Source organism: Hemitrygon akajei, chromosome 7 (assembly GCF_048418815.1).
Source record: "Hemitrygon akajei chromosome 7, sHemAka1.3, whole genome shotgun sequence".
In the NCBI taxonomy this organism is placed as follows: Eukaryota; Metazoa; Chordata; class Chondrichthyes; order Myliobatiformes; family Dasyatidae; genus Hemitrygon; species Hemitrygon akajei.
Window position 1 is genome coordinate 54,138,811 of NC_133130.1, and position 27,692 is coordinate 54,166,502.

At 41.0% G+C, this 27,692-nt stretch overlaps 2 protein-coding genes across 2 annotated transcripts in view; one reads left to right on the forward strand and one right to left on the reverse strand.

Moving 5' to 3' along the window:
* dtl (denticleless E3 ubiquitin protein ligase homolog (Drosophila)) overlaps nucleotides 1–5,012 on the reverse strand; it is a 32,806-nt gene extending 27,794 nt beyond the window's left edge. Inside the window, exon 1 of the mRNA XM_073050880.1 lies at nucleotides 4,922–5,012. Within this exon, the coding sequence (XP_072906981.1) occupies nucleotides 4,922–4,970 (49 nt within the window). The 5' untranslated portion in view covers nucleotides 4,971–5,012. The remainder of the gene's footprint in view (nucleotides 1–4,921) is intronic.
* A 121-nt stretch (nucleotides 5,013–5,133) lies between these two features.
* The window catches only part of ints7 (integrator complex subunit 7), a 65,730-nt gene continuing 43,171 nt past the window's right edge, over nucleotides 5,134–27,692 (forward strand). The window contains exons 1-8 of the mRNA XM_073050888.1: nucleotides 5,134–5,280; nucleotides 18,136–18,265; nucleotides 18,365–18,511; nucleotides 19,820–19,957; nucleotides 20,229–20,275; nucleotides 24,822–25,021; nucleotides 25,767–25,889; nucleotides 27,309–27,426. Of these exons, the coding sequence (XP_072906989.1) occupies nucleotides 5,187–5,280; nucleotides 18,136–18,265; nucleotides 18,365–18,511; nucleotides 19,820–19,957; nucleotides 20,229–20,275; nucleotides 24,822–25,021; nucleotides 25,767–25,889; nucleotides 27,309–27,426 (997 nt within the window). The 5' untranslated portion in view covers nucleotides 5,134–5,186. The remainder of the gene's footprint in view (nucleotides 5,281–18,135; nucleotides 18,266–18,364; nucleotides 18,512–19,819; nucleotides 19,958–20,228; nucleotides 20,276–24,821; nucleotides 25,022–25,766; nucleotides 25,890–27,308; nucleotides 27,427–27,692) is intronic.

The window sequence follows — 27,692 nt, forward strand, 5'->3', positions numbered from 1 at the left end:
ATGAGAGAGGAGTTGGCCAAAGTAAATTGGAAGGAGATGCTGGCAGGGATGACAGCAGAGCAGCAATGACCTGCGTTTCTGGGAAAACTGAGGAAGGTGTGGGACATGTGTTCCAAAAATGAAGATATACTTAAATGGTAAAATAGTACAACCATGGCTGACAAGGTAAGTCAAAGTTAATGTAAAAGAAAGGGCATACAACAAAGCAAAAATTAGTGAGAAGATAGAGGATTGGGAAGTTTTAAAAACCCTACAGAGAGCAACTAAAAAAATCAATAGAAGGGAAAAGATGAAATATGAAAGCAAGCTAGCAAATAATCAGTGGATTGTAAAAGTTTTTTCAAGTATGTTAAAAATAAAAAAGAATGGATATAGAACTGCTAGAAAATGAGGCAGGAGAAATAACAACAGAAGACAAGGAGATGGCTGATGAACTAAATGAGTATTTTGCATCAGTCTTCACTGTGGAAGACACTAGCAGTGTGCCAGATGTTATAGTGTGTGAAGGAAGAGAAGCGGTTGCAGTTACTGTTACAAGAGGGAAAGTGCTCAAAAAGTTGGAAGATCCATGGGTACATAAGTCACCCAGACCAGTGAACTGCACCCTAGGGTTCTGAAAGAGGTAGCGATAAAGATTGCAGTGGCATTAGAAATGATCTTTCAAAAATCATTGGACTTTGGCATGGTAACAGAGGACAGGAAAATTGCAAATGTCACTCCACTATTTGTGAAAGGAGGAAGGCTGTAGAAGGAAATTATAGACCAGTTAGCCTGACCTCAGTGGTTGGGAAGATGTTAGAGTCAATTTTTAACAATGAGGTGATGAAGTACTTGGTGACACAGGACAAGATAGTACAAAGTCAGCATGGTTTCCTTCAGGGAAAATCCTGCTTGACGAAATTATTGGAATTCTTTGAAGAGATTACAGGTAGGATAGATAAAGGACATGCAGTAGATGTTGTGTATTTGGACTTTCAGAAGGCCTTTGACAAGGTGCCACACATGAGGCTGCTTACCAAGTTAAGAGCCCATGGTATTACAGGGAAGTTACTAACATGGTTAGAACATTGGCTGATTGGTAGGAGGCAGTGAGTGGGAATAAAATGATCCTTTTCTGGTCGGCTGCCAGTGACTAGTGGTTGATGTTGGGTTCACTTCTTTTTATGCTGTATATAAATGATATAGATGATGGAATAGATAGTGTAGTTGCCAAGTTTGCAGATGATACAAAGATTGGTGGAGGGGCAGGTAGTGTTGAAGAAACAGGTAGAAGGCAGAAGGATTTAAACAGATTAGGAGAATGGGCAAGAAAGTGGCAAATGAAATACAATGCTGGAAAATCCATGGTCATGCACTTTGTTAGTAAAAATAAATGTGCGGACTATTTTCTAAATGGAGAGAAAATCCAGGAATATGAGGTACAGAGGGACTTGGGAGCCCTTGTGCTGAACACCCTGAAGGTTAACTTGCAGGTTGAATTGGTGGTGAGGAAGGCAAATGCCATGTTTGCATTCATTTCAAGAGGTCTAGAATACAAGAGCAGGGATGTGATGATGAGGCTTTATATGGCCTCACCTCGAGTTCTGTGAACAGTTTTTGTGCCCCTCATCTTGGAAAAGATGTGCTTGCATCAGAGAGGGTCCAGAGGAGGTTCACAAGGATGATTCCAGGAATGAAAGGGTTATCATACAAGGAACATTTGATGGCTCAGGATCTGTATTCGCTGGAATTTAGAAGGATGAAGTGGGATCTCATTGAAACCTTTTGAATGTTGAAAGGCCTAGACAGAGTAGATGTGGAAGAGTGTAGGACAAGAGGGCACAGCCTCAGGATAGAGGGGCAGCCTTTCAAAACAGAGATGTGGAGAAATTTCTTCAGCCAAAGGGTGGTAAATTTGTGGAATTTGTTGGCACATGCAACTGTGGAGGCCAGGTTGTTGGATGTATTTAAGACAGAGTTTGATAGGTTCTTGATTGGACATGGCATCAAATGTTACGGGGAGAAGGCCAGGAACTGGGGTTGAGGAGGAGATGGAAAAAAAAAGGATCAGCCATGATTGAATGGTGGAGCAGACTCAATGGGCCAGATGGCCTAATTCTGCTCCTTCATCTTTTGGTCTTGTTATGGTCTTTTCAATATCAGAGTGAACTGAGTTTGCTAACGAATGCCTTAGTTGATGTTGTTTGTGACCCTTCCTCCTGTTAGGCATTTAATTGTACCTCACTGCTCATGTCTTAAGATGACAGTATTGCAGGACTTTGATCATAGCAGATGATAATTGACTTTGGTATTAATTTTTTAAAAATACAGCTATATTTTCCACAGGTTGGTTTGAGCCTCACTCTTCATGCTGGTTCTCATCAATTTCTGTGTAGTATACAATCTTCTTTTCTGGCTTTCCGCTAGCAAAATAATTTTACTCTTTGACTCTGGTTTGGCTTGCCATTGAGGTCGTGTGCCTTGTTGCAGTTGAACCATTTTTCTACTCTAAAGTTTATCTGTGGTGGATGATCTTCATTGCATTGGTGGCAGTTTGGGGGGGGGGGAATGCAGGGATAAGGGGAGAATTTAAAAAAAAATGTTCGCATGAACCTTGCTAAGTTAGGGCGTTACAGTACCGCAGTGGTTTACAATGCCAGCGACCCAGGTTCAATTCATGCTGCTGCCTGTAGGAATTTGTACCTTATCCCTGTGAATGCATGGGTTTCCTCCAGGTGCTCTGGTTTCCTCCCACAGTCCAAAGACATATCGCTTGGTAGGTTAATTGGTCATTGTAAATTATCCCATGATAAGGCTAGGGTTAAATTGAGGGATGCTGGGTGGCATAGCATATTCCACACTGTATCTCAGAAAAATAGTAAATTTTGGAAATCCCATTGCTGACTGTGACTAGTGGTGTTCCACAGTGGCCTCCGCTTGTTAGCTGCCAGTGATTGGTGGTGTTCCACAGTGGCCTCCACTTGTTAGCTGCCAGTGATTGGTAGTGTTCCACAGTGGCCTCCACTTGTTAGCTGCCAGTGATTGGTAGTGTTCCACAGTGGCCTCCACTTGTTAGCTGCCAGTGATTGGTAGTGTTCCACAGTGGCCTCCACTTGTTAGCTGCCAGTGATTGGTGGTGTTCCAGTGGTCAGCGTTGGGACAGCTTCTTTTTACATTATATTTCAGTAACTTGAATGACAAAATTGAAGGCACTGTGGCCAAGTTTGCAGACGATATGGAGAAGGCTGGAGGCACAGGTGGTTTTGAGGAATCAGTGAGGCTGCAGAAGGTCTTGGGCAGATTTGGACAATGGGCAAAGAAGTGGCAGATGGAATAATGCATAGGCCATTTTCTAAACTTGGGAGAAAATTCAAAAATCCAGGGTGCAAAAAGGACTCGTGCAGGATTGCCTAAAGACTGATTTGCAGGTCGGGTCCGTGGTAAAGAAGACAAATGCAATGTTAGCATTCACTTCCAGAATACAATATAAAAGCAAGGATGTAATGCTGAGGTTTTATTAGGCACTGCTGAGGCCTCACGGAGTATTGTGAGCAGGTTTGGGCCCCTTATCTAAGAAAGGATGTGCTGGCATTGGAGAGGGTCCAGAGGAGGTTGATGAAAATGATTCCGACAATAAAAGACTTATCATAGGAGGACCGATCGATTGCTCTGGGTCTCTAATCGCTGTTTCTCGACATAACACGAATATGTCTGAGCTGCCGACCGGCAGGGCCCTCACTTTATCAAACCCCTCGCACTATGCTTTATTTCTCCTGTGTTCAAGGGCTACACAGTGGTGTTACTCTCGTCCGTGGCCCTCTGTTGGTCGAGTTGCTTCCCAGCTAAATAATCAAACCAGGGCAGTAGAAGATGGAGAGCAAGTTGTTGGCCATGCAGCAGGCTCCCGCAGTCGATGGAAGCACCAGCGGCGTCGCAGGTTTTGTTAGTCAGTGTGAGCTGACTTACCGACTACCTTAAAAATACAAGCTGCCCAGAATCCACAAGAAATAGCTGCCTCCTCAGAACACACACACACATAATCTAACACAACCGTGACGTCAAATGCATTTTAACAGTTACTACTGCAACATCATGAAGGCAGCACATCTTTCTTCTCAGATTTGAACCGCGCTTAGCGTGCTTCTTGTCCCTCTGTTAATCATCGATGAGGCGGACCTTGAGAATTTATGTCTCAATTCCATTTCGCACAAGATGGTGAGAAAACTATACATATGGTAACGATTTTAATTGCATCTCAAATAAAAAAAATAACTGCACGTTGGACATACTGGATCATATGGCATCTTAATTTGATATTCTCTTTATACAATCTTCATCATGTACAAAGACCGACATTAAAATAAACTCAACATGATTGCAACATTGGAATTCTGATCTTGTACACAATCAAAATTTCTCTAGCCTCCTCAAACATGTTCCCTTATTAGTTACTTCTAAAATATCCTTTTAGTTTGCAAATAGGTATCATATTGATCACTTGCTCAACCATCCCTTCCCCCACTGAAAATAATCAATCCCGATTTCCAGTTCGCCAAACTCCATAGCTTCATTAACTCGTTTGCGGCTGACATACAACAATGAAGAGAAAATGGTCTATTGTATGGTCACTAACCGCCGAGAACAATATCTTTAATACAATAACATGGAATTACTTAAAATTCACTATGCGATAAGACACGAAAGTCAAACAGAATCGTAAAAAGGCACATTTCAAATTATTAATATTGTACCTATAAACGCAATCAACATTTGGCGGGCTGTTGCTTGAAAACATTCTTATACATTGGATGAAGTCAATTGAATTGGAACAACGCTGGAAAGTTAAATATGCAGAAATCCACAAAAAGTCATGACCACGGCTCTACATTTTTACATGTTAAGCTACATCTTGAACAAAAACAACTTAACAGCATTCTCTCACCCCTCTTTTTGCTGCAAACTCGGTTACTCAGCACAGCACGGAACAGCATCCTTAAGCACAAACCCGCAGGAATTCTAGCAGTTGGAGACTCCCGCGCGTTTCACTCACTATCAACCTCCCGCCAAATTGACATCACGTCCCGTGATTGGTGGTCCAGACCAGTGGGCGGAATTTCGGGTGTCACTGGTGTTTCCGCTGAGTCGTCACTTCCCGTTTGCGAGGTCTCACTGGGAAAAGGCGTTGGGGGAGAGGAACTGCTGCAGCCATGGCGTTATCTATAGCCAGACCGTTTCTGTCGGAGGGAGGTTACGGCGAGCAGGAAATGGACGCCAACTCTGCGCTGATGGAGCTGGATAAAGGTACGGGGTCCTGGGAAGTGCGGGCTCGTGTCTGCCTGGTCCGGGCCCCCGGTGTGCAGCTTACCTCCAAGGTTGACATCGAGGGAGATGGACGGCGGGCTGTTGCATTTTTAAACGCCACCTTTCCATTTGATAATCTTATTTTCGCCCGCTCCATTTCTTTGGGAGAGTTTCTTGTCATTGGTGATAACCTTTCCCCCCTAAACTAGCGTTATTCCAGGATAAATATGACCTGTCACTGTGTGTTTCAAGATTGTTTAATGTCATTTCCAGTACACAAGTGTAAAGGAGAACGAAATAATTGTTACTCCGGATCCGATGCATCACAAAAACACAATAAGATAAAGAACACAATAATTATTTAAAAGCATAATAAATAGAAATGCATAAACTAACTTATATACATAGACTGAGTGTATGGCCATAAAGTGACGCTCACCTGTACATTAGGTGACTGACGGGAACAATTAAGTAGTGGTAGAGATCAATCTTACTGCTCGGAGAAAATAACTTTTTTGAGTCTGGTGGTCTTGTTGTGGATGTTACTTGGTCTTCTCTTTTGTGAGTGGGACAAACAGTCCATGAGTAGGGTGAGTGTGATCCTTCATGATACAGTTAGCCTTTTTCCAGCACCTTTCTGTATATATATTCTTGATGGTAAGCAGATGCTGATGGTGCTTTGAGCAGTTTTGACTACCCGTTGTAGAGCCTTCCTGTCAGCCACAGTGCAGTTTCCGTACCATGCACCGATGCAGCTTGATAGGATGCTCCCTACTGTGCAGCTGTAGAATGATATGATTATAGATGTACACAGTCCAGCTGTCTTCAGCCTTCTCAGATTGTAGAGGGATTGGTGAGCTTTATTGATTGTGTATGATGTGTTCTGGGACCATGAGAGGTTGTGCGAGATGTTCACTTCCAGGAGCTTGAAACTGCTTACCTGGCTGTGTGTTAATATAATGAGGGATGTGAGCGATGCAAGTTCTCCTGAAGTCAATAACCATCTCCTTTGTTTTTTGACATTATTTGAGGCTTTGAGCTCTTCCACCTCCTCTCTGTAGGCTGCCACATTATAGTTGGTGATGAGCCCCCATCACTGTTGTGTCATTGGCAAACTTGACAATGTGGGATACTTGGGTGGTTGGCCGTGTTGCGGATGATAGGGAGGGAGGAGCAGTTGTGTATCAACTGAGGTCTCTTGGTTAGGAAGTTGCACAGTGGTGTATTTAAATCAAGGAGTAGGAATTTGTTCACTGTGGGACAATAGCATCTCACCACTAAAACAAGTTATTAGCCATAATCTGGATTTTCGTGATAAATATAAATAAATCAAATTTTACAATCCAAGTTCTTCAAAGTTTCTGATTGTCAAATCTGCCAGGGTTAATTTATTTATTTTGTAATCAAGTTTCTACTATGGACTGAATATCGTGACAGGATGACATATGATGGGAAGACAAGTTGGAAGTGCTCTGCCAGTGATGATTCCTGGTGAACACCACTAAGCAGCTAGCCAGAACAGCCCCCTTTCTTCACACTCCTTGCATCCTGTCAGCTAGCTTATCTTCTATCCACGCTAGTATCTTTACTGTAATACTACAAGCTCTTACTTTGTTTAGCAGCCTCATGTGCGACATCTTGTCAAAGCCCTTCCAAAAATCCAAGTAAACAGCATTCACTGACTTTCCTTTGTCTATCCTGCCTGTTATTTCCTCGAAGTATTCCAACAGATCTGTCAAGCTTTAAGGAAACTATGCTGACTTTCGTAATTTTATGGTGTACCTTCAAGTACCCTGAAACCTCATCCTTAATAATGGACTCTCAAATCTTGCCAACCAGTGAAGTCAGGCTAATTGGCCTGCAGTGTCCTGTCTTTTGCCACCTTCTCTTAGAGAGTCAGTTAACTTTTATGATTTTCCAGTCTGCCAGTACCATTCCAGAATCTATTGATTCTTGAAAGATCATTCCTAATGCCTCCAGAATCTCATTAGCTACCTCTGTCCGAATTCTGGGGTGTAGTCTATCTGGTACAGGTAATGTATCTACCTTCAGATCTTTCAGCATTACAAGCACCTACTCGTTATTAATAATAACTACACTCACTTCTTCTCCTCGATACTCTTGAATTTCTGGCATACTGCTACTGTCTGGTACAACATCCTCAATCAGTTCATCTATCCTTTCTTTGTTCCCCATTACTACCTTTCCTACATCATTCTCCAATGTCCACTCTTCTCTATTTACTCTTTATATTTCTGAAAAAGCTTTTGCTATCCTCTTTTATGTTATTGGCTATCTTACCTTCATATTTAATCTTTTCTCTCTTTATGGCATTTTGAGTTGCTGTCTGTTGGTTTTTAGAAGTTTCCCGATCATCTAGCTTCCCACTATTTTTTTGCTAAATTGTATGTCCTTTCATTTGTTTTTATGTTGCCTTTGACTTCCCATTTCAGTTACGGCTGCCTCATCTTCGCTTTAGAATGCTGCTGCTTCTTTGGAATGAATTGATCCTGCGTTTTCTGAATTACTCCTTGGATCTCCAGCCATTACAGCTCTACCGTCATCCCTACTAGTGTTGAAAGTACATTTATTATTGAAGTATGTATACTATTTCAATCTTGAGACATGTCTCCTCGCAGGCAGCCAAAAAACAAAGAAACCCAATAGAAACTACTTTAAATAAAACATCATCAAATACCCAATGTGCAGAAAAAAAACCCAAATCATGCAAACAGTAAAATAAGCAAATAGTATACAGAACTGAAGTTCACGGAATTGTGCCCATAGCCACAAAACCAGTTTTCAGTATAACCGATTCAGGAGCCCATTAGTTGCAGGCCGCAGCCTCCGTTCAGCTCATGGAGCAGTGAGTTGAATTGGCCTCTGGCCTCGACACCCTGATCTTTCAATCTGGCCTTACTCTTAAAACAACCAAACCTTGGGTCGTTCCTCGTTCTCAGACCCATGTCCTGCCACTTCGAAACGCTCTCGGGCCCAGGACTTGCTGCTGTGATTCAGCCTGTACACTCCACTCTGCAATCATCCTGCACCTATTGGAGTATAAAAGTTGCATTGTTTGCTGTGTAACCAAAACTATGTAGTCAGCTTTGAGCTTGCTATTTTGCTATGCATGTATCCAATTTAGTAGGAGAATGAAATCTTAAGAATGTAGAAGATAATGGGGTGTTAATGAGAGGCTAGCTAAGGATGTAGATTATATTGGTGTGTTAATGAGAGGTAGCTAAGAGATGTAGATTAGAACATGATTAAGTCAATGGGTAGAAACAATAGTGGCGGATGTACTTGTGATACGCAACTGTCTAATACAACTAAACCAGGAGATTGCTATAAAAAATGCGGTGGGCAATCGGCGACTAGCTCAATGACTGTCTCAACTTTGATTTGCAAATTAAAGTTTAATACTTCTTGAAGAATCTTCTGCGTCTCCTGGTCGCTTGTGGGGCACGAGAAACCACGACACACCTTCGAGACTTCAGTTCACACCACAAAAAATGCCAGGTCGTACAGGAGGTTGAACAGCCTAACTCCAACAGGGAAGTTGCAGGCTATTGATTACAGTGATTATATCCAAGAAAAAATGTGATTAATACAGTCATTTTTTGTTTTGTTTGCTACCTGCATCACCAGCACCATCTTCCCCTTCCAGTCATGATGTTTTGTTCCAAGCAGCTTTGGCCAGCACCCCTCTCATACCATTGTAGTTATCTTTCTAATATTGATATATCCGATTTTAGCTTTCCTCAAATTGCAGTGTGAATTTTTTCATATATGATCACTGCCTCCTAATGTCCCTTTGTCTTAAGCTCCCGAATTAAATCTGGTTTGTTACAAAACACTGAATCCAGCATTGCCTTTTCCCTCGTGGGATTGACCAGTAGCTGCTCTTAAAATTCCATCTCTTACATCTTCTGCAAATTCTTTGGGATCTGACACCAACCTGATTTTCTCAATTTACCAGCATATTGCAATTCCCCATGATCATCATAACATTGCCCTTTTGATGTGCCTCTTCTATCTTCCTTTGTAATTGTACCCCACATCCTGGCTACTGTTCAGAGGCCTGCATATAATTGCCATCAGAGTCTTGCAGTTTCTTAACTCCTCCCACAATGATTATAAATCCTCTGATCTCATGTCCCCTCTTTAAGAATTTGATTTCGTTTTTTTTTCACAAACAAAGCCTCCTCTTTGCCCAGCTGTTTGGCTTTTTGACAGGATGTATATCCTTGGATGTTAGACTCCCAACTATGATCTTCTTTCAACCATGACTTAGTGATGCCCACAGCGTCATGCCTGTCAATTTCTAAGCGACATGATCATCTACCTTATTTCGTATATGGTGTTCATTCAAATATATCATTCATCACCTTCCAGTATTTGTCAGCCTTCTTTTGAATTTTGTCTCCATGTTGCCTCAAGCTAAATTCTTATCTCTTTCTAAACTTTTTGCCTTATTCTTTACCCTGGAGACTTAAGTAGCCTCATGTGCACTCTCCTTTATCTATACTTTTCCAAGCTGTTAACCACACACTGCCACTACACACTAGTTAGTTGTAAAGCCCTTATCCACAACTTTAGTTATGTGATTTACCAGGAAAACAGCCTCAACATCGTTCAGGTGGAGCACATCCCATTGGAACACCTCCCTCCTTCCCTAATACTTGTGCCAATATCCCACAAATTCAACCCTACTTCTCCCACACCAATCTCTGAGCCACACATTTAGTTCAGTGATCTTATTAACCCTGCACCAATTTGCACATAGCTCGGGTAACAATCCAGATAGTGTTATCTTTTTGGTTCTGCATTTTAATTTAGTCCCTAGCTGCTCAAATTCCATCAGCAGACCCTGAAGCTGCTCCCTCAATTCTGTCTATTAGGGAGATTCAAGATATGAATTTAGTGAGGAAGGAAAAGCAAAATATATTCATGGTGTATGACTTGGAAGAAAATCTGACACTGGTGCTGTTTCCATGTGCTCACTGCCTTAATGCTAAAGGCAGAGATTGCGAGTTCGGGCGTACTGCCAAAGAAACATTGGGGAATAACTCTAGTGCATTTTGCAGATGTTACACTTTGCAGCTATGGTGTGCCAGTCTGGTGGGCTGGATGGTAATGTGCTTCTGGTTTAAGATGGCTCTGGTGAATCTCAGTGACTTCTGGCAGGTAGCTAATGAAACAAGGAAAACTAAACACTTTTTAATCACACTTTTTCTGGCAAATGATCATCACAAGTTCCCTTTGGTCTTGGAGGCAAGTCGATGTGGAGTGAGGAAGACCTTAGGTTCGATCTTTGGAAAGGTTGGGTACAAGTCGAGTCGGGGTGGCAGGGGCCCAGCAGCAGGCTGTATTGAGGCAACTGAACTTGATGTTTAGGTGACGAATTAGGCGCTGGGCCAGATTGTAAAGGTCCAAGGTGTTGGGGGCTGTGGCGAGGGATGGGTCAGTTCCACTTGCTGCTCCACGATGTTTACTCGACTCTGCATCGGGCTCTCTTTGTGGACTTCAGTTCAGAATGCTATTTGCTTGTGTTTATTGTTTGCATGATTATTTTCTCTCTTCTCTCACTAGTGTGTTTACAGGTCTTATTTTTCTTGAGTCCTTTTGGGTTTCTTTGTTTTGTGGCTGCCTGTTAGGAGACAAATCTCAAGGTTGTATAATGTATCATCATCACCATGTCCCATAGTCTGCCAGAGCCTCAGCGACCACTTTCTTCCACTGTGATCTGTCGGCAGTCAAACCTCTTTCATCTCTGGTGGTGAGGCTGGTCCACTTCTTGATGTTGTCGATCCAGGTTGTCCTCTGTCTGCCTCAGGAGCGGCTCCCTTCTACTCTGCCTTCAAGCACAATGCGTTCCAGTGTGTCATCAGTTCTTGAGGTGTGTCCAAAATAGCGAAGTTTCCTTTGGATAACGGTTTCCAGAAGTATTGGTTTCGTGCCAGTCTTTTCTAGGATGAAATAATGTATACATTATTTGATAATAAATGCACTTTGAACTTTGCTGTTATTCCAGCACATTACTTTGTATCTTGTATCTTTCCTTATCGTCAGTTAGGAGATAAGGAAATCACAACAGGATATTGGATCTCTTATTTTTTTCAGCTTTGTGGTTAGTCCAGTTGTTTCAGGTCCATCAAGACGTGAATGGTAATTGGACAACTAATAACTAGTATCAAACCTAAGCACATCCTAGTCTTCGGAGATGACAAAGGCCAGAATATGAGTGCAAAAGATAAGCCTGAAGTATTTGTCATTGTATTCAACTCTCAGTGCTGAATGAGATTGTTCACAAAAGATCATTGAATGGAAAGGTAGGTGGTTAGATTTTTTTTATTGCTGGAGATGGTTATGCCTGGAGTTATTGGGCAGGAATGTTGTTTGGTACCATAAATCCATGCCTGAATGTTGAGTAAGTCTTGCTGCATGCAAGCATGGATTGCTTTAATTTCTTCTAAGAAATTTAACATTTAGGAATCGAGCGCTGATGTCCATCCTATGATGGATCTCTGATAAATTAGTCGAAGTGTTTGGGTGATAATTGTCCTAAAGTATGTAGTGTGCTTGTGCTGAGATGTTTACCTCAACAACCACATCTGTCTTTGTGTAAGGTACAGGTTTAACCAGTGGAGCTTACTGCTTCATTCCTTAGCTTTTGTTCCCTCTCCAGGCCACAGAGCCATTCTTCTTTCTTTGTCACCACTTATTTTAAAGATGCTGCACAGATCAAGTTCTTTTTAACTACTTTCACTTTCTTCTGAATTATCATTTGATTTTCAGAATTTCTTCCCTTGAGCAATTTCATTATTGATTGTTATTCTGTCAGTATTATTTTCTTGCTTAAATTGCCTCCTTATTCAGGGTTTCCATCTCCCTGTGAATGAGAATTTGCATCAACGATGAGATTTGGGAATTGGTGTTCTCAAAAACTGATGGAAAGGAGCCGGAGAATGATTGACAAATTGTTATACTTAGATAGATAGATAGATAGATACTTTATTCATCCCCATGGGGAAATTCAACATTTTTTCCAATGTCCCATACACTTGTTGAAGCAAAAACTCATTACATACAATACTTAACTCAGTAATAATATGATATGCATCTAAATCACTAACTCAAAAAGCATTAATAATAGCTTTAAAAAAAGTTCTTAAGTCCTGGCAGTTGAATTGTAAAGCCTAATGGCATTGGGGAGTATTGACCTCTTCATCCTGTCTGAGGAGCATTGCATCGACAGTAACCTGTCGCTGAAACTGCTTCTCTGTCTCTGGATGGTGCTATGTAGAGGATGTTCAGGGTTTTCCATAATTGACCGTAGCCTACTCAGCGCCCTTCGCTCAGCTACCGATGTTAAACTCTCCAGTACTTTGCCCACGACAGAGCCCGCCTTCCTTATCAGCTTATTAAGACGTGAGGCGTCCTTCTTCTTAATGCTTCCTCCCCAACACGCCACCACAAAGAAGAGGGCGCTCTCAACAACTGACCTATAGAACATCTTCAGCATCTCACTGCAGACATTGAATGACGCCAACCTTCTAAGGAAGTACAGTCGACTCTGTGCCTTCCTGCACAAGGCATCTGTGTTGGCAGTCCAGTCTAGCTTCTCGTCCAACTGTACTCCCAGATACTTGTAGGTCTTAACCTGCTCCACACATTCTCCATTAATGATCACTGGCTCCATATGAGGCCTAGATCTCCTAAAGTCCACCACCATCTCCTTGGTCTTGGTGACATTGAGACGCAGGTAGTTTGAGTTGCACCATATCACAAAGTCCTGTATCAGTTTCCTATACTCCTCCTCCTGTCCATTCCTGACACACCCCACTATGGCCGTGTCATCAGCGAACTTCTGCACATGGCAGGACTCCGAGTTATATTGGAAGTCAGATGTGTACAGGGTGAACAGGACCGGAGAGAGTACGGTTCCCTGTGGCGCTCCTGTGCTGCTGACCACTGTGTCAGACCTACAGTCTCCCAACCGCACATACTGAGGTCTATCTGTCAAGTAGTCCACTATCCAATCCACCATGTGAGAGTCTACTCCCATCTCCGTTAGTTTGTGCTTTAAGATCTTGGGCTGGATGGTGTTAAAGGCACTAGAGAAGTCAAGGAATGTAATCCTCACAGCACAACTGACCCCATCTAGGTGAGAGAGTGATTTGTGCAGCAAATACGTGATAGCATCCTCCACTCCCACCTTCTCCTTATACGCAAACTGAAGCGGATCCCGGGCGTGCCTGGTTTGTGGCCTCAGATTCTGTATTATCAGCCGCTCCATGGTCTTCATCACGTGCGACGTCAAGGCAACAGGTCTGAAGTCATTCAACTCCTTTGGTTGTGGTTTCTTCGGTACCGGGACAATACAAGATGTTTTCCACTGTCTGGGTACTCTTCTCTGATCTAGACTCATGTTGAAGATGCGCTGTAGTGGTTCTCCCAGTTCAGTCGCACAGGCCCTCAGTAATCGTGGGGAAACTCCATCCGGTCCAGCCGCCTTGCTGGTACAGATCTTCCTCAGTTGACCTTCCACCTGTGCAGCTGTAAACCTGGGCGTGGGCCAGGTCTCCTGTGAGTGGATATTTTCCTGTGAGGGAAGTAAGCCTGGTGTGGAGTTCTGCAGTGAGGGTGAGATTGTGCTGTCGAACCTATTGAAGAAGTTGTTCAGCTGGTTCGCTTTCTCCACATCTCCACTTATGTTTGCCCCCCGCTTTGCACCACATCCGGTGATGATCTTCATCCCATCCCACACCTCCTTCATGCTTTTTTCCTGCAGCTTTTGTTCTAACTTCCTCCTATACTGCTCCTTTGCCCCCCTTATCTGTACTCTGAGTTCCTTCTGAACTCTTTTAAGCTCCAACCGATCACCATCTTTAAAGGCCCTCTTCTTCTGGTTTAGGAGGCCTTTGATGTGACTAGTGATCCAGGGCTTATTATTGGGATAGCAGCGAACAGTTCTAACAGGGACAACGGCATCCACACAAAAGTTAATATAGTCCGTTGTGCATTCAGTGACCTCCTCAACGCCCCCACAGAGCCCCCCTTGCAGTACATCCCAGTTAGTAGTACCGAAGCAGTCTCTCAGGGCCTGTTCAGCTTCAGGAGTCCACTTCCTGAAAGAGCGTGTGGTAGTGGGATGCCTCATCACAATTGATTTATATCTTGACTGTAACAAAACCAGGTTGTGATCAGCTTTCCCCAGTGCAGGCAGCGGGGATGCACTATATTCAGCCATTGTATAGGGATGGGATATTGCAGCATACATAGAAACATAGAAAACCTACGGCAGAATACAGGCCCTTTGGCCCACAAAGCTATGCCGAACATGTCCTTACCTGAGAAATTACCTAGGGTTACCCATAGCCCTCTTTTTCTGAGCTCCATTTACCTGTCCAGGAGTCTCTTAAAAGACTCTATCATATCCGCCTCCACCATGGTCACCGGCAGCCCATTTCACGCACTCACCACTCTCTGCGTAAAAAAAAAAAACTTACCCCTGACATCTTCTGTACCTACTTCCAAACACCTTAAAACTATGCCCTCTCGTGCTAGCCATTTCAGGCCTGTGAAAAAGCCTTTGACTATCCACATGATCAATGCCTCTCATCATATTGTACACCTCTATCAGGTCACCTCATATCCTCTGTTGCTCCAAGGAGAAAGGCCGAGTTCACTCAATGTATTCTCATAAGGCATGCTCCCCAATCCAGGTGTCATGTACCCCGTGACTGGGTTACCAAACCAGCAGAAATGGAATGATACATTGGAGTCTGGTGGTATTGTAACTAAAAGGTGTTTATTAGTGAACTAAGTAATACAGTATCAAAAATGCAAATATCCATATAAAACAGGTTAGCAATGATAAATACAGAAATGTAGGAATAAGAATCAAAACCAAGCTCTATCGTAGTCTAGGGGTAAATGAATAATCTTAAGGTAATGCAGAGTTCAGTTCAGTTTGGGTTGAGGTAGTTGCTGTTGTGCTGTTGGAGAGAGAGAGAGAGAGAGTGAGTGAGCGAGCGAGAGATGAGCAGCTGCAGCAGGCAAACCTTCCGTTGTCTTCTTGTTCCGTTGTACCATTGTGGTCACCGATTATGACCCCTCTGTTCCAAGCCAGACTGTTCTTCAGTGGTGGGCTCATCACCCAGGCGTGGGTGGACACACACACACAAGCCCCCACCGGCCTGCCTTCACACACTGAGCTTTGGACCGATTTCCCCCGAATTGCTCCTCCAAGCCCCCACCTTCCTGTGGGTGCACAACACTCGTTCAGTGTCCAGTGGCGTGTCTGCCAGTGTCTCAGCAGACTCGTCTTTTATCTCCCCTGCCGGGGTACCAGCCATCCATCAACTGACCATGTGCATGTCCATCAAAGTGGGCCACTCCCTGCTGTCTCAGCAGGCACCTGGCATCACTCTGCTGTGTCAGCAAGGATTCACACAAGCAGGCAAAGTGGCAAAAGTCCCATATAACAATCACGTATAACAATCACAGCACGGAAACAGGCCATTCCGGTCCTTGGAAGTAAAGTCAACAATCAGCGAAGAAGCCATAATTTTAAATCCTTGTGTCTCTCTCATTATCAGCATGTGCCGCATGGCGCCTCTCCCCCTCTTTATCTCTCTCTCTCTCTCTCTCTCTCGTTAGCAGCATAGTCTCCCCATGGTTTTCTCATCACACATAACACAGGCAACATCCTTGTAAATCTCTGCATCCTTTCTATGGTTTCCACATCCTTCCTATAGTGAAACGACCAGAACTGAGTGGCATCTGACCAGGGTCCTATATAGCTGCAACATTACCTCTCAGCTCCCAAACTCAATCCCATGATTGATGAAGGCTAATGCACCGTGTGCCTTCTTAACCACAGAGTCAACCTGCGCAGCAGCTTTGAGTGTCCTGTGGACTTGGACCCCAAGATTCTCCACACAGCCAGGAGTCTTACCATTGATACTATATTCTGCCATCATATTTGACCTAGCAGAATGAACCACTTCACACTTATCTGGGTTGAACTCCATCTGCCACTTTTCAGCCCAGTTTTATCATCCTATCAACATCCCGCTGTAACCTATCCACACTATCACAACACCTCCAACCTTTCTGTCATCAGCAAATTTACTAACACATCCCTCCACTTCTTCATCCAGGTCATTTGTAAAATTCACGAAGAGAAGGGTGCCAGACCAGATCCCTGAGGCACACCACTGGTGACTGACCTCCATGCAGAATATTTGTCTTTGGTGCAGCATTTGCCATCTGAGTAACTTTCATATTAAAATTACAGTTTAATACATGCTGCATTATTTTAAAGCAGTGGAGATTTATTGTTGAAATTGTATACCAAATGTACATTGTAACGTAATCAAATATATTGAACAAGTTAGATTGAAGCAATAGATTTGGACTTTTTTTGAAGAATAATGCCCGGAATTAGCAACCAGGGGCATGGGTTAATAATGTTTTCAAACAGAAGCCATGGTGCCATGCCAGTGACTAGTGGTGTTCCACAGGGGTCGGTGTTGGGACCACCTCTATTCACATTGTATGTCAATGATTTGAATAAAGGAATTGATGGCTTTGTGGCCAAGTTTGCAGATAATACGAAGATACGTGGAGGGGTAGTTAGCGTTGAGGAAGCAGGGTGTCTGCAGAAGGACTTAGAAGGGATAATGTGTAAAGTAGCAGATGGAATATAGTGTAGGCAAGTGCATGTTCATGCATTTTGATAGAAGGAATAAAGGCATGAACTATTTTTTAAATGGGAAGAACATTTAAAAATGAGAGGTGCAAAGGGACTTGCGAGTCCTCGTGCAGGATTCACAAAAGCTAGGCTGTAATGCTGAGGCTTTATAAGCTATTGGCCAGACCGCCCTTGGTGTACTTATGAGCAGTTTTGGGCCCTTTATCTCAGAAAATATGTGTTGGCATTGGAAAGTGTCCTGAGAATGTTCACGAGAGTTATCCTAGGAATGAAAGGGTTAACGAATGATGAGTGTTTGATGGCTCTGGGCCTGCACTCTTTGGAGTTTAGAAAAATTGACGGGGTGGGGTGGGGGAGAATCTCATTGAAACCTATTGAATGTTGAAAGGCATAGATCGAATGGATATGGAAGGGATGTTTCCTGGAGTTAAGAGTCTAGAACAAGAGGACATGGCCTCAGACTAGAGGGATATCCATTTAGAACAGATTTAAGGAAAAAATTATTGAACCAGCGTGTGGAGAATCTGTGGAATTCATTGACACAGCTGGCTGTGCAGGCCAAGTCATCAGGTATATTTAAGGCAAAGATTGATAGGTTCTCAATTAATCTGGGTGTCAAATGTTACAGGGAGAAGGGCAGGAGAATAGGATTGAAAGGGATAATAAATCAGCCATGACGGAACGGCAGTTGATGGGCCAAATGGCCTTACTCCGCTCCTATGTTTGATGTTAGTCACGATCAATGTGACATTTTGATCTCATTCAGTAGGAGTCCTTTGACTCCATTGACTCTAGAACAATCACATTAATGTGATTTCCCTAGCACTCACCAATATTGGCAGATTAACCTAGCAACCAACACGTCTTTGTTATGTGGAAGAAACAGTACAAATGAGCAAGCACCACACTGACAATCCAAGGGTCAGAATCAAGCCCAGCTCACTGGGACCATGAAACAACTGCACTATCTGCAGCACCACAATGCTGCCTATTAGGATTGTTAAGAATGATCCTGAAGTCTGTGCATAAGCAACACAATACAAAGAAGATTAGATTCCAACCTCACATTAAGGTTAAAATGTAAAGTAGAAAAATAATGTTGCAATGTAATGTTTTGTATCCTTTCTCTTAAGGGCTGAGGTCAGGAAAACTCGGTGAGCAGTGTGAGGCTGTTGTTCGCTTCCCTCGGCTGTTCCAGAAGTACCCATTTCCAATTCTTATCAATTCTGCTTTTTTAAAACTTGCGGACATCTTCAGAGTTGGGCAAGTATTGTAATCGCCTGAAAGGTTAATGCTTAGCACTCTTTTTAATGTTTTAAGTTAGGAGAAAAAATTATTAATTTGGCCACTTTCTATCCTTAGAAACAACTTTCTGAGATTGTGTGTACTGAAGGTGACTCAGCAGAGTGAAAAGCACTTAGAGAAAATCTTGAATGTTGATGAGTTTGTGAAAAGGGTCTTCTCAGTTATCCATAGCAATGATCCAGTGGCCAGAGCCATCACTCTAAGGTAAGCAGAATTTCAGTGAAGCTCAGCCTTTAGTAGTAGTGTAGTTACTGCTTGTTTCACTGCTGGTGTTTAGGGCGCAAGTTGAGCCTTTGTAGCACATACAGCAGATTTGGTATGAATTTCTGGATAATTAGTCAAAAAAAGCCTGTCAAACTAACATGAGACATTAAGTCACAAACAAGAGAAAATCTGCAGATGGTGGAAATCCGAGCAACACACACAAAATGCTGGAGAAACTCAGCAGGCCAGGCAGCATCTAGGAAAAGAGCAAACTGCTGAGTTCCTCCAGCACTGTGTGTGTTGCACAAGACATTAAGTAACCATATTATAGTCACACTGACTTCTCTGTAATTTATATTAATGTTGAGCACGTTATGTTTCAAGAGAGATATGAAACACTGGTCATTTGTGACAAAAATTATTTTAACATTCATTGTGACCTAGCCTAAGACAAAACTTGCCCTATTTTCTCCAACTCTTAGCACTCACACTAATCATATCGAGCCTAAGGGACAATACCTCCTTGCACAAAGAAAGTGCCCCTTTTTAATACCCTTTACAATTCCTTCAAAACTATAACATAATTATCACCCAGTACTTTTCCATCCCTTAGTACAGGGTTTCCCAATCAGGTCTACAGACCCCTCAGTTAATGATAGGGGTCCCTGGCATAAAAAAAGTTGGTGACCCCCTGCCTTAGTGGTACCAGCTGCATCCTCTTATCCATTACGACCTTCAACCCAGATGCATAATTTAGGAAAACAGAGACAATAGGTCTGCGAGAAGGAAAACTTTCTTCATTATCATGCACATGTCCAGACTATCACCACGTTCTGAGTGGGCAACATTTTGTCTTTGAACTTACATTTTATTTTGATATGCACTAAGGAGGAATAATATAACTTTCCTTAGATCATTGGATTTCCAGTTAATAACTGTGAATTAATTCTAAATAAACTTCTACCAACAGGCATTAATGTAATGAAAATATTGGCATCAAACAGAATAAAATAGATTTTTAAAGATTTAATTTTTTTCCGTGTGTGCCTAGCAAGTCTGTAATGACAGTAAATGTCATCTGCACCATTTGATATTTGCTAGTTAAGTCATCCCTGGCATGAAGTTTTAATGGAGCTTTCATTTTCATGTTCAATCTGATTTGAATTTAATTCAGTTTTTATTATAAATTCCTAGTTTATTAACATACACAGCGTCTGCTATTTGCTTTTACGTATGAACACGTATTATTGTCAATCATCGTTATCTAGTCAGTGAAGATACAATTTACGAGATTGTTTCCTTTTGCAGAATGCTGGGAAGTATGGCTTCTATTATACCTGACAGAAAAAATGCACATCACAGTATTCGGCAAAGTTTAGATTCGCATGATAATATTGAAGTAGAAGCTGCCATATTTGCTGCTGCTCATTTTTCTGCTCAGTCCAAGTGAGTACATCTTGAGTGTGGCATTTACAGTTGCTATAAAGCAGAACAATTGCCTCTCTCTTTTAGAAAGAGATGCGTGGTAATTGTCGATTTTGTTGAAAATAACAACAAATTGATCTTGCAGGCATATGAAAAACTTATTTTAAAAAGTAACATTTAAGAAGGATTTAAATTAATTTCACTTTTTTCAAAATTTTGCAATGTGAATTTAAATTTGTGTGATTTATAAATTTTTTATACTTGTAACTTTTTGTTTGCTTTTCTGTATTAGGGATTTTGCTTCTGGAATTTGTAATAAAATTGGTGAGATGATTGAAGGTAAGATTTTACAAAAATCGTTTTTCAGAGTATTTATCATCTTTAATTGAGCTTTTAGATGCTCTAGGCCTTACTCGCTGGAGTTGTGAAGAATGAGGGGGGATTCCATTGAAACATATTGAATTTTGAAAGGCCTAGATAGAGTAAATATGGAGAAGATGTTCCCTATAGTGGTTGAGTCTAGGACCAGCGGGCAAAGGCTTAGAATAGAAGGACATCTATTTCGAAAAGTGATAGAGGAGGAACAACTTTAGCCACAGGGTGGTGAACTATGGAATCCATCCCACAGATAGCTGTAGAGGCCAAGTCACTGAGTATATTTAAAGCAGAGGTTGATAGGTTTTTGATTAGTGAGGGTGTCAAAAACTACGGAGAAAAGGCAGGAGAATGGGTTTGAAGGGGTAATACATCAGCAATGATGTAATGGCAGAGCAGACTCGATGGGGCCAAAGGAGCAGAATTAGGCCATGTGTCTTAAGATCTTACGGTTTTCTCATAGATGTCCCTCCATTTGGTACAATACTTTAAAGCAAGTTTAATGTATTTGACATTGTTTGGGAACAAACATTAGGAAAACATTTTAATGTTGGTTTCATTTAGCAAAGTATATTCTTGAAAATGCTTTAATTTTTTGAAAAGTTGTGCTGAACAATGTTAATGGTAATTATTTGCCATTGAGTACACTTCAGTTACTTCACACTTCATTAGCTTACTGGTTCCACCTGAGGAAAGGACAATTGAAACCATGTGGTACAGGCTCATCCAGGTAACCACGACTGTGAATAGATATTCCTTAAGGTTGATCCTTGGTTTGTATAACTTTGCTGACAAAATATTATTGCAGAAGGTATTTGAAAAAGATAAAATTTTCATTATGAATATTCCTGCTAATATGACCTTTTGGTATTGAAGCATCTTGAATTTGCTCTTTTGCTCTCCTTAATTATAAGTTAATTAGAAAAAAAGCTTCCTACATCTTCAGGAATTGAGGCAGTATCAGGATAATGATAACTTGGAATATTATGTATAGTTCTGAATGCTGCCTGTATTAGAGAGCATGTCTTATGTGGATAGGTTGAGCAAGCTAGGGCTTTTCCCTTTGGAGCAAAGGAAGATAATGGGTGACTTGTTTGAGGTATATAAGATGATTAAAGGTACAGTCAGCCAGTGAATTTTTCCAATGACTGAAATGACTAATACGAAAGGGCTTAATTTTAAGGTGATTAGAGGAGTGCGTAGCAGAGAAGTCAGAGATAGGTGTTTTACACAGAGTGTTTGGTGCATGGAACACGCGTCAGGGGTGGTGATAGAGGCAGATATATTAGGGATGTTTAAGAAACTCCTATATAGGCACATAGATGATAGAGAAATTGGGGGCTATGGGTGAAGGAAGGCTTAGATTGATCTCAGAAGCTTCAAAGGTTGGCACATAGGTTGGCTTCATAGGCTGAAGGGCAACTGCTGTTCTGTGTTTTAATGAAACATTTTCAGTACTTTGCTATTCATTTTAATGCATCTTGTCTATTAATTGCACACCAATAAGATGTAGGTTCATCAAGAAAATGTCAAGTAATTTTGAACACTGCCTTAAAGCTTCATGTGGAATTGGTGCTTTGTGTATATGTGATTAACAATTCAGATAGATAATTTCTGCAGGGTGACAAAGGTTTGAATCATCCAGTGTCTTGTTCTAAAGCTTCAATTTGTAGAGTTCTGTAAGCATTGTCAATGTTAGAACACTGCAGAATGTCTTCCCTGAGTATCATTTGAAAACAAAATGGTGCAAATGCTGGTGAAAAACGGTGATATTTCAGTTTTTCTTCTATAGCTTATGTTGTTCAGGGATGTTTTCAGATTTTTTTTCTGGCTGAACTCTGGAGATGTATGAGCAAGTTTGGGATCAATTTGATACTTGTGGTCTCTGAGGCAACACTGTGGCCAGAAATTTCTATAATTGTGGTTTTACATGTGACTAGAATTGCTGGGTTTTGGTTAATCAGCATCCCTTGGAAGTACATTGTTTCATTGCTATGCTTTGTATTACAGTTAGAGAATATTATTTGTTTATGACCCAAGTGCAGATCTTTTAGACTCATCCCACTTCATAAAGATGAACAGGATCAGTTGGCAGCTTTCTAACTGATCATGTAGGTAACTGCAAAGAGGTAAGCTGTTACTTGATTGTATACCTATACCTCACTTGTTATCCATCTTGGTACTTGATCAAACATCAGTAATTTTTTTCTGATTCAAAGGACTTCTATCTAAAAAATACCCCTTGTTAGTTTAAAGGTGATGCAAGCATAAAGTAGTCTGACATTAATGTATTCAGAGTGGAAAAATAAACCTGCAACAGCATTGATAAGTTCAATTTATTCCAAGGTCATCCATGACCTTTGAACCTCTTAAAGAGAAGGATGAATTACCGTATGTTTGATCAGTTGTGTATTAATAGGAGAGGGAAAAGCAAACTGAATAGCACCAAAAATAGATTAATTAGGTTTCTGATTGCTGTTTCTGTGGTATTATTTTGTACAAAACAGCTGTTTTATTAAATAGTCTTGGAGATCATTTATGCCTGTATGGCACTGAAGTATTGGCAAAGTAGAAGAAGTGGTTTGAGGATATTGGCTATGATGAGGAGTGACTGATTAAACGAAGCCTGCATTCCCATTTAAAAGAATGAGAGGCAGTCTAATTGAAACTTATAAAATTATAATGGTGCTCGGTAGGCTGGATGTTTCAATGGGTAAAGAACCCAGAACAAAGGGACAGTCTCGGAATAGGGGTCAGGCCATTTAGATCTGTGATAGGGAGAACTTTCTTCACTTGGAGTTTGGTGAATTGTGTGGGGTGGAAGAGTGCCTAATGTTGCCTGAGTATTGGCAGAGCCCATGTAGGTTAATTCATTATGGAAGTAAACTGGGAATCCAGTTTTTTGGATTAACGTTAGCATATTTTCATGTGCATTTGTGGTCTGGGGGAAGCAAACTATCAGGCTAGTCTGTGTTTCTGTAGTGAATGTGAATGAAGAAGACTCTTTTGCTTTTGACGTTCTCAGATTCTGCCTCTAAAGTTTGAAGATGAACAGGTATGCATTGATCTATGTGGCAGTCTAGTTGCTGTGGTCCCTTTCTGATCCAGAATTTTGCTCTAGTGAACCTCTACGTTATTTGCATCCGAAGTGTGATATTTTGCCAGCCAAGCCCCCTGCTCTACTCACTTTATAATTATGACTGTGAGGCTAAGCACAGTTCCAATGCCGTATTTAAGTTTGCTGACAACACCACTGTCGTTGGCGGTATCAAAGGTGGTGATGAATTAGCATATAGGAGGGCTATTGAAAATCTAGCTGAGTGGTGTCAAAACAGCAATGTCCACAAGATAGGGGAGCTGACTTCAGGAGGGAGTCGTCATCAGGGAATCAGAGGCGGAGAGGGTCAGCAACTTTAATTTCCTCGGCGTTATTATTTCAGAGGATTTGTCCTGAGTCCAGCATGTATGTGCCATTACTTTCTTAGAAGTCTACAAAGCTTCAGTCTGACATCTAAAACTTTGACAAATTTATATAGCTGTGCGGTGGAGAGTTTACTGACTGGAAGCATCACAGCCTGGTGTGGAAACACCAATACCCTTGAACAGAAAAGCCTACAAAAAGTAGTGGATACCGCTCAGTCAATCACAGGTAATGCCCTCCCCACCATTCAGCAGATTTACCATGCTGTCGCAGGAAAGCAGAATCCGTCAAGGACCCCCACCATCCAAGTCATGCTCTCTTCTTCCTGCTGCCATCAGGAATGAGGTACAGGAGCTTCACAAGCCACACCACCAGATTTAGGAACAGTTATTACCTGTCCGCCATCAGGCTTTTGAACCAGAGGGGATAACTTCAATCACCCCATCGCTGAACTATTCCCACAACCTATGGCCTCACTTTCAAGAACTCTTCATGTTCTTGATATTTATTGCTTAGTTATTATTATTTGTGTGTTTTTTTTGTATTTGCACAGTTTGTTGTATTTTGTGTATTGGCTGTTTGTCCGTCTTGTGTGTGTTTTTTCATTGATTCTATTGTGTTTCTTTGTATTAACTGAATGACCATAAGAAAATGAACCTCAGTGTAGTGTATGGTGACATTTCATAATATGATGATGATGATGTCGACTCAGGCCTGAGAGGCCAGCGTCGGGCATTTTCATGCCTTACAAGGTGCGGAACAAAAGACTGTGTGGCACGCCACTCTTCACAGAGACATTTCGCAGTTTTTCTTTATTTTATGAGATCAAGTTCCGAGCTCAATACTCAACCCGGCACGGATGGGAAGTGTACTTGCGTACGGCCTAACTGGATTCAAACCCAGTAACGTCCGTTCCGGAGTCCAGCGCTGATGTCACTGGGCCACCAGCCGACCATTTAAAGTATAGATATACTTTAAAGTTTGGTTTTCAGATGCTGGGATCCTCTAGTTGCTGTTTAATCAGAAATATTTTGAGTTTGCTGCATTTGAGGAGGAGTGAATAATTTAAATTTATTTTAAACCTTCCAGGTTTGGCCACACCTGTGGATCTGAAGTTAAAGCTAATTCCAATTCTACAGCATATGCATCATGATGCCACTCTTGCATCCAGCACCCGTGTGCTCCTACAGCAGCTAGTGGCATTGTACCCTTCCACCAAGATGGTAATAGTTACCCTGCATACTTTTACACAGCTAGCTGCTTCGTCACTGGTTGATATCCCAAAGCAGGTAAGAGTTCTCCTTTAAGATTTCATAGAATAAAAAACCACCAGTGCAATTCACTGTGCTATTTAAATTCAATATACACTGTATGTAATCTGGCTAATACTCTGTGAAGTTAATGCTGGATAATCACAAGAGATAAACTGGTATTTCTGTCCATCTACAAAGAAAAATGAATCCTGTGTAAATGGAACATGAATTATTCATGTTTATGGCATTGAATATGAGAGGGTATTTCTCACCCTATAATATGCATGAGATTTGGCTTAAAAGATGTTTATAATAACTACCGGTATATTGAAAAATGTGTTTGGACCATTCTACCTGTGGTACCACAGCCTATTCTACAATTGAAGCAAGTAATGGAGAAGACTGATCAATAAGGAAAGCAGGGAGTTCAAATTTAAAAGTCTGCAGAACACAGCAGGAAATTGAGAAGCCTAATCTATTCCAAAAATGTGAATAAAAGTACTTGTAAAATTTAAAGGTATGATGAAAGAACATCAACCTGAAATGCTGACTTTTGGCTATTTTTGCATCTCGGATTTTATTTGATCCACATTTCCAGTACTTTTTGTTTTAAAATATTTTGCGAATTTTGTTGTAGGCAATGAAAAGCATTGGTGAAAGAGTTATATGAAAACTTTTCTTGGAATTTATTTTAATGAACTCTTTTATAGTGGTTTAGCATTGCAAATTTGTCAAACTGTAACTAATTTGTTTTTTTTTCTAATCACCATTGTTGGAAAAGATTCAGCTTTTGCTGCAGTATTTGAAAGAAGACCCTAGAAAAGCTGTAAAGAGGCTTTCTATTCAGGACCTAAAGCTGTTAGCCAATAAAACACCACATATGTGGAGCAGAGATAACATTCAGGTAACTTTATATTCGTACTTAAAACTAGAGAAATGATGGATTGAATTAATTTGGCATGATACTTGCATGAGTACACTTGCAATTTGTTAATTGTCCTAAGTGTGCCTAATCCAACCTCCTAGCTAGATAGTCTTTGTTTACAGTTATTCACACAATTTATTTTTAGCATGGTTTAGAAAGATACTTTTGGTGCAAATTGTTTATGGTTTGCAGCAAACTTTCATTTGGCTGTCTGTGTTCCCATATTGAACATGTATGTGTTTTGTATCGAGGAATGACAGGAAGGTAAATGTTAGCATGTACCAGTTTAGAGAGAGAGATGTTATTCTGTTTCACAAATAATACATTATGGTTTTCTCTTTCCCTCCTTTAAAAATCCTTATTTATTAATTGAAAATTAATAACTATTTTATTGTGAAAATTTGACTTTGCTTTCATGTAGTCAGACTAGTCGTAGTACCAAGTACAAAAGTGATGTTCACTACTTCACAAATAACCCACCCACCTGCTTCACCAGGCACCTCCTGTACAATTTGTGAGGGACTGTGGTTCCTATACTGGCTTCATCTATCAGAAACAACAAAATAGAATGGAAACACATCATCCTTGATCCTACAGGACTGCTGAAGAACAGTAGAAGGGGCCATTCATGTCCTTTCCTCCTTTAACTTTCCATAATAAATTCACTTTCAGAAATAACCAGAGTTTGCTGCCACCATCCTTTCACATTGTGGACTTGATCATAACAACCGGCTATAAAGTTGCTTCCTTTCCAGTTCCATTCTGATTCTTGTGCTCTTTTCAATTTGAGCTGAGTCTTCGGCTACCTTACAGTTTTACAAGTGTACACTGATTATTTCTCAATACTTTTTCAAAAGAAGTAGTGCTTTTGATCAAATTAATTAAATCTTTAGTACTGTTGTCTGCTGTATTGAGAGTTAATGAGCAGAAAAATCCTCTCAATGTTTTAAACCTCTTATTCTAATACTAGTTTAATAGCTCTCTCTTCTATCATCCCCGAAGACTGACTGAGGTGCCAAAAACTGGACACTCTATTCCATAAGACATACAGTAAGAGCAGAATTAGCGATATTTCAGTAAAGGTAAATTGTAATAAACCAGTTATTTTGAAAAAAAAATCCTTATACAGAGAAGCTGTTCAATGCTTAATGGCTTAAAGGATTTAAGGCTGCCTGTGCATTAATAATGTAACTCTTTCTAGGAGCTGATAAGAGTATAAGTGACCTCTTACTGTTCTTTATGATTCTATATGTAATCTGACTACTCAAAGGCAACTGCAGTTTTGATGAGCTGATACATCTGGCCTCATAAATACACCATGATTCTTATTACAACATTTAACTGTTTAAAAACAGTTCCAAAAAACATAATTATAACATGCTTTTTTTTCTTGTTAAGTCTCTGTGCGAGTGTGCCCTTCAGAGCCCTTATGACAGTTTGAAATTGGGCATACTTTCAGTTTTGTCCACGTTATCAGGAACAATCGCAATGAAACAGTACTACTATAATTCACAAGGTAAGGCCACTGCCCAATTTTATTTAACTTTTCATTAATGTAATCATCTGTGTGAAATTGCATTATTACAAATGGAAGAGCAATAAAGCCTGAAACAAAGAATGGAGTCTACGTGTCATTGTGGATCTATTTCTTAGAAATCATCAGCCAATAAGTCATACCACATTAAAATGGCTGATATTTCCTTCACAAGAAACACATTTACTGGAGCACAGTCTACAGGCGATGGAGATGATATTGTTAAAATCAGGACCAAAATTTTTATG